Genomic DNA, 7,593 nt, shown 5'->3' with positions numbered 1-7,593 from the left:
TCTACCATCAATACTCGGTTCCTGCCTTGTCCTCATATCCCTTGATTCCCCTATCCATAAGATACCTATCTAGCTCCTTCTTGAAAGCATCCAGAGAATTGGCCTCCACTACCTTCCAAGGCAGTGCATTCCAGACCCCCACAACTCTCTGGGAGAAGAAGTTCTTCCTTAACTCTGTCCTAAATGACCTACCCCTTATTCTCAAACCATGCCCTCTGGTACTGGATTCTCCCAGCATCTGGAACATATTTCCTGCCTCTATCTTGTCCAATCCCTTAATAATCTTATATGTTTTAATCAGATTCCCTCTCAATCTCCTTAATTCCAGCATGTACAAGCCCAGTCTCTCTAACCTCTCTGCGTAAGACAGTCCGGACATCCCAGGAATTAACCTGGTGAATCTATGCTGCACTTCCTCTACAGCCAGGATGTCCTTCCTTAGCCCTGGAGACCAAAACTGTACACAATACTCCAGGTGTGGTCTCACCAGGGCTCTGTACAAATGCAAAAGGATTTCCTTGCTCTTGTACTCAATTCCCTTTGTAATAAAGGCCAACATTCCATTAGCCTTCTTCACTGCCTGCTGTACTTGCTCATTCCAAGTCTTTCCCATTTATACTCCCCAACTCTTCCTCTGCTACTTTGATGACTGCATTGGTGCTACTTCATACACCAATGCTGAGCTCATCAATTTTATCAACTTTGCCTCCAACTTCCACCCTGCCTTTAAATTTACTTGGTCCATTTCTGACACCTTCCTCCCTTTCTTGATCTCTCTCTCCATCTCTGGAGACAAATTGTCAAACAACATCTTCTGTAAACCTGCTGTTTTCACAATTATCTCGACTTTACCTGTTGTCCCTTATCTCCTGCGTTCCCTTTTCTGTTTCTCCACCTCCACCAAGTTTATCCTCAGGATGCAGCTTTCTGTTCCAGGAAATCAGAGATGTCCTCCTTTAAAGAATGGAGTTTCCTTAGTTTCCTTTCCTCCACTACTGGCGCTGCTCTCACCCGCATCTCTTCCATTTCACATACATCCACGCTCACCCCTTCTTCTCAGTCTTAAAAGTGATAAGAGTTCCTCTTATCCTTACCTACCACCCATCAGTCTCTGCATCCAACATATTGATCCTCCACAACTTCCACTATCTCTAAAGGGATCCTCCTGCTGAACATATCTTTACCTCTACCCACCCCCAACATTCTGCAAGGATCATTCTGTCTGAAATTCCCTTATCCATTCCTCCCTCCCCACTAATTTCCTTATCCATTCCTCCCTCCCCACTAATTCCCTCCCGGCATGCAGCCTAAGTGCAACTGCCCATACACCTCATCCCTCACCTCCATTCAGGGTCCCAGGCAGACCTTCCATTTGAGGAAACACTTCATCTGCAAATTTGCTAGGGCCATCTATCTGGTTCTCCCAATGCAGCCTCCTCTACATTGGTGAGACCTGCTATAAATTGAGGAAACACGGGGAAATCTGCAGATGCTGGAAATTCAAACAACACATACAAAATGCTGGTGGAACACAGCAGGCCAGGCAGCATCTATAAGGAGAAGCGCTGTCAATGTTTCGGGCCGAGACCCTTTGTCAGGACCAACTGAAAGGAAAGATACTATGAGATTTGAAAGTAGTGCGGGAGGGGGAAATGCGAAATGATAGGATAAGACTGGAGGGGGTGGGATGAAGCTAAGAGCTGGAAAGGTGATTGGCGAAAGTGATACAGAGCTGGAGAAGGGAAAGGATCATGTGACGGGAGGCCTTGGGAGAAAGGAGGGGGGAGCACCAGAGGGAGATGGAGAACAGGCAGTGATGAGCAGAGAGAGAAAAAAAAACAACTAACTATGTTAGGGATGGGGTAAGAAGGGGATGAGGAGTTTGAGAAATCAATGTTCATGCCATCAGGTTGGAGGCTACCCAGCCGGTATATAAGGTGTTGTTCCTCCAACCTGAGTGTGGCTTCATCTTGACAGTAGAGGAGGCCATGGATAGACATATCAGAATGGGAATGGGACGTGGAATTAAAATGTGTGGCCACTGGGAGATCCTGCTTTCTCTGGCGGACAGAGCGTAGGTGTTCAGCAAAACAGTCTCCCAGTCTGTGTCGGGTCTCACCAGTATATAAAAGGCCACACCGGGAGCACTGGACGCAGTATACCACACCAGCCGACTCACAGGTAGGACTGTCTGGGGCCCTGAATGGTGGTGAGGGAGGAAGTGTAAGGGCAGGTGTAGCACTTGTTCTGTTTACAAGGATAAGTACCAGGAGGGAGATCGGTGGGAAGGGATGGGGGGGACGAGTGGACAACGGAGTCATGGAGGGAGCGATCCCTGCGGATCCCCTTGTGCGAGATGAGGCCACCCTGAGGGTGAAGGAACAATACTTTTTATTCCATCTAGGTAGCCTCCAACTTGATGACATGAATATCGATTTCTCCTTCTGGTAAACAAATTGTCTTCTCTTTCTCTACTTCTCACTTTGAACTTTCACTTCTTCTCAACTGCCTATTACTTCCCTTCAGTTTCCCACCCCCCCCCCCTGTTCCCTTTCTCCTATGATCCACTCTCCTCTCCTATCAGATTCCTTCTCCAGCCATAGACCTTTCCAACTCACCTTCCAGTTAGCCTCTTTCCCCATCCCATCCCCACTTTTTATTCTGGCTTCTTTTCCCTTCCTTCTCAGTCCTGAAGTAGGGTCTCAGCCCAATCTGTTCATTTCATTGGATGCTGCCTGACCTGCTGAGTTTGTATGTGTTGTTCCAGCTAAGTTTCTTTCTTTGTCTGCTAGTCAAGTCAAGTTGTTCATTGTTAATACATATAGAGATGAGACAATGTTTCTTTGAACCAGGGTGTACACAGGAGTACACATAAAACATGAAAATGTATGAAGGTATGGGTAAAATCTATAGATGAATTGCACAAATAACAAACTAAAGTGCATTAATTTCAAATATTGGAAGGTATGGAATAGATTAACAAGGGAACTTAAGAGTACGATGCGGCCGGGAGTTCAGAAATCCATTATACAGAGGAAAGGAACTGTTTGTCATCCTGACCGTTTTTGTTTTAATGCATTGTAGTCTCCTGTCTGATGGTAGAAAGTCAAAGAGGATGCTGGATGGATACACTTATTAATTATGCACTTCAGTTTGTTACTTATATGTGATTTGTCTGTAGATTTTTTTTTGCATGACAAATTGATTTATTTTTTTCTGAGATCTATTCAGTCAATAAAGAGAGTCCTTAGGCTACAAGTGCTGAAGCGGTAGAGGATTCATACTTCCATTTGGGTGGAAGCACCCTCTTGGACTTGTAATACCGGGCCAGTCTGTGGATTCTGCTCTCAATAAGAATCAAGCGGAACCTGGCATCTTTATTCTTTCTGTTCCTCTCCAAGTGCTTGCGCATAGCCACAACAGTCTTGATCAAATGGTTCAAATCTTCTGGAAGGTCAGGAGCCAGGCCCTTGGACTTGAGGATCCTGAGGATTTTCTTTCCAGTAACAAAACAGACCTGGACAACACCATGGGAATCCCTCAAGATCACACCAATCTGTGATGGGATCAACCCCTTCTTTGCCAGCTTGTAAATCTGTTCTTCTACATCATCAGATGTGAGCTTTAGCCATATGGGCACACTTCGTCTGTATGGTAGAGCTGACGGGGACAAGCCCTTGCCGGGAGCGTGCATGTGACCCATGGCAGTGGCAGCAAGGGAAAAGGCCATCTGTAGATTTTTAACTGTATCTTCATAAATTATCCTTAATAATACTAAGGACCCTGTGTATGCAGTGCTCCTGATAAATGTTCCTTGGTCTTCTCCATGTTCAGGCTTAGGTTGTTCTTCTCACACCAGTCCACCATCCACTCCACTTCCTCTCTGTATTCTGTCTCGTTGTCGTTCTTGATAAGGCGAACCACTGATGGGTCATAAACAAACTTGATGACACGATTTGACACGATCCTGTGACATAGTCATGCGTCAGCAGTGTGAACAGCAGAGGGCTGAGCACACAGCCTTGGAGGGTGGGGGTGCCAGTGCTCAACATAATGGGACGAGAGACATTGCTGCCCAGACGGACTGGCTGCGGCCTGTGGTCTAATATCCAATTGCAGAGGGAGTGTTGAGACCCAGTGAGGTCAGTTTCCCCACCAGTTTCTGGGGTATGATGGTGTTGAATGCTGAACTGAAGTTATAAGCAGCAGTCTGGCATATGAGACCCCATTTTCCAGTTGGGTCAGGACAGAGAGGCTATTGCATCATCAGTGGATCGTTTTGAGCAATAAGGTCCAGTGCAGCTGGAAGAAAGGCTTTAATGAGCTCCATGACCAGCCACTCAAAGCATTTCATAATGGTTTATGTTATTGCCACCAGCTGATAGTCATTTCCTTCTTTGGTACTGGTCTTTTAAATCGAAGCAAGAAGCAGAGAGGGAAGAGGTAAAGGCATCTCAGAGAGAAGTTATTTTTTTACTGATTGGGGAAAAGAGGCTAGACTGTGCAGGCGCGCGACATAGCATGCCAAGTGTTAAAAGAAAAAGACCACCGTATACAGCGGCTATCATCGGAGTAGACTGAGGCAGAGTGGGATGGCTTTGGCTCAACTGGCTTCGGCGAGGTTTGAACGGGGCACAACTGCGCAAGTGCATGAAAGTCAGCCCGTGAGGCAGCGGGAGAATTTAAAAAGCGAGCAGAGGCTAAGGACGAGCTTCACTCCAAGTGAAGTAAGGCCAGGTAAGCTCCTTTAATTAATTTAATTACCTTAGGAGTAGGTAATGGAGGCAGCAGTTAGGGCAGTTGAGTGGTCCGTTTGCAGTATATGGGAAGTCAGGGTGAGCACAATTGTCCCTGATGACTACACCTGGAAAAGGTGCATCCAGCTGCAGCTCCTGACAAACCGAGTTAGGGAACTGGAGCTGGAGCTGGATGAACTTCACATCATTCGGGAGGCGGAGGCAGAAATAAACAGGAGTTACAGGGAGATCAGGAGACAGGTAGCTGGGTGACTGTCAGGAGAGGGAAGGGGATTAGACAGAATGAGCAGAGCACCCCTGAGGCTGTTCCCATCAATAATAAGTATACCGTTTTGGATACTGTTGGTGGGGACGACCTACTAGGGACAAGCTGCAGTGGTTGCGTCTCTGGCACCGAGACTGGACCCTCAGCTCAGAAGGGAAGGAGGGAAAAGAGGAGAGCAGTAGTGATAGGGGATTCGATAGTTAGGGGGACAGATAGGAGGTTCTGTGGAAGAGATCCAGAATCCTGGATGGTCTGTTGCCTCCCTGGCGCCAGAGTCCGCGATATCTCGGATCAAGTTCTCAGTATTCTCAAGAGGGAAGATATCAGCAGCCGGATGCTGTGGTCCATGTAGGGACCAATGACATGGGTAGGAAGAGTGAGGAGGTCCTGAAAAGTGAGTTTAGGGACTTAGGCGCCAAGTTAAAGGACAGGACCTCCAGGATAGCAATCTCAGGATTGCTACCAGTGCCACGTGCAGGCGAGTTTAGAAATAGTAAGATAGTGCAGATCAACATGTGGCTGAAGACATGGTGCAGAGGGAGGGCTTCAGATTTATAGATAATTGGGCAGTTTTCCAGGAAAGGTGGGACCTGTTCTGGCGGGACAGTTTACATCTGAACTGGAGGGGGGCAAATATTCTTGCAGGTAGGTTTGCTAGAGAGGCTCCAGTGGATTAAAACTAGATACAAGGGGGGAGGGGAACCAGAGTGTAGGAACAGATGTATGGGAGAAGGAAGAAAAAGAAGATAGTAAAGTTGTTTGCACCATTAGAGATAAACAGAAAGGAAGAGGTGGAGAATTTTTAAAATACATTTATTTTAATGCTAGGAGCATTGTAAGAAAGGTGGATAAGCTTATAGCATGGATTGATACCTGGAAATATGGTGTTGTGGCTATTAGTGAAACATGTTTGCAGGAGAGGTGCGATTGGAAACTAAATATTCCTGGATTTCATTGCCTCAGGTGTGATAAAATCAGAGGGACAAAGGGGGAGGTGTTGCATTGCTTGTCAGGGAAAATATTACAGCGATGCTGTAGCAGGATAGATTAGAGGGCTTGTCTAGGGAGGCTATTTGGATGGAATTGAGGAATGGGAAAGGTTTACTAACACTTATAGGGGTGTATTATAGACTACCTAATGGGGAGTGAGAATTGGAGGAGCAAATTTGTAAGGAGATAGCAGGTATTTGTAGTAAGCACAGGGTTGTGATTGTGGGAGATTTTAATTTTCCGTCCATAGACTGGGAAGCCCATACTGTAAAAGGGCTGGATGGTTTGGAGTTTGTAAAATGTGTGCAGGATAGTTTTTTGCAGCAATACATAGAGGTACCAACTACAGAAGGGGCAGTGTTGGATCTCCTGTTAGGGAATGAGATAGGTCAGGTGATGGACGTATGTGTTGGGGAGCAATTCGGGTCCAGTGATCACGATGCCATTAGTTTCAATATAATTATGGAGAAGGATAAGACTGGACCCAGGGTTGAGATTTTTGATTGGAGAAAGGCTAACTTTGAGGAGATGCGAAAGAATTTAATGGATTGGAACAATTTGTTTTATGGGAAGGATGAAATAGAGAAATGGAGGTCATTTAAAGGTGAAATTTTGAGGGTACAGAATCTTTATGTTCCTGTTAGGTTGAAAAGAAAGGTTAAAAGTTTGAGAGAGCCATGGTTTTCAAGGGATATTGGAAACTTGGTTAGGAAAAAGAGAGATATCTACAATAAATATAGGCAGCATGGAGTAAATGAGGTGCTCGAGGAATATAAAGAATGTAAGAAGAATCTTAAAGAAATTAGAAAAGCTAAAAGAAGATATGAGGTTGCTTTGGCAAGTAAGGCGAAAATAAATCTGAAGGGTTTCTACAGTTATATTAATAGCAAAAGGATAGTGAGGGATAAAATTGGTCCCTTAGAGAATCAGAGTGGACAGCAATGTGTGGAGCCAAAAGAGATGGGGGAGACTTTGAACAATTTCTTTTCTTCGGTGTTCACTAAGGAGAAGGATATTGAATTGTGTAAGGTAAACAAGTAGGGAAGTTATGGAAGCTATGACGATTAAAGAGGAGGAAGTACTGGTGCTTTTAAGGAATATTAAATTGGATAAATCTCCGGGTCCTGACAAGATATTCCCAAGGACCTTGAGGGAAGCTAATATAGAAATAGCAGGGGCTCTGACAGAAACATTTCAAATGTCATTAGAAACGGGGATGGTGCCAGAGGATTGGTGTATTGCTCATGTTGTTCCATTGTTTAAAAGGGTTCTAAGAGTAAACCTAGCAATTATTAGTTTTTTTATACATTTGCTACATCGCTACAGATAAAAAAAACCCAGATCGAAATGAAGTACATTAGTACAGTGCAAAAATAAACATACAACAATAATATAATACAAAAGAAGATAATTGAGAAAGCACCCAAATTGAAGATATGTAAATAAAACCTAGCAATTATAAGCCTGTAAGTTTGACGTCAGTGGTGGGTAAATTAATGGGAAGTATTCTTAGAGATGGTGTATATAATTATCTGGATAGACAGGGTCTGATTAGGAACAGTCAACATGGATTTGTCATGT

General features: G+C 44.7%; 1 protein-coding gene across 1 annotated transcript; it reads right to left on the bottom strand.

The window, feature by feature from the left end:
* Positions 1-3,216: 3,216 nt before the first annotated feature.
* LOC132402520 (small ribosomal subunit protein uS15-like) lies at positions 3,217-3,703 on the bottom strand. The gene has a single exon (XM_059985375.1). The coding sequence runs from the start codon at positions 3,701-3,703 to the stop codon at positions 3,248-3,250; it is 456 nt and encodes a 151-aa protein (XP_059841358.1). The 3' UTR covers positions 3,217-3,247.
* Positions 3,704-7,593: the final 3,890 nt, after the last annotated feature.

Source organism: Hypanus sabinus, chromosome 12, assembly GCF_030144855.1.
Source record: "Hypanus sabinus isolate sHypSab1 chromosome 12, sHypSab1.hap1, whole genome shotgun sequence".
In the NCBI taxonomy this organism is placed as follows: Eukaryota; Metazoa; Chordata; class Chondrichthyes; order Myliobatiformes; family Dasyatidae; genus Hypanus; species Hypanus sabinus.
The sequence above is the reverse complement of the archived record's forward strand: the minus strand, read 5'-3'. Positions and strand labels throughout refer to the sequence as shown.

What these genes read in the sequence shown, in the direction of transcription:
- LOC132402520 (XM_059985375.1), bottom strand. Translation starts at nt 3,703, where the DNA reads ATGGGTCACATGCACGCTCCCGGCAAGGGCTTGTCCCCGTCAGCTCTA.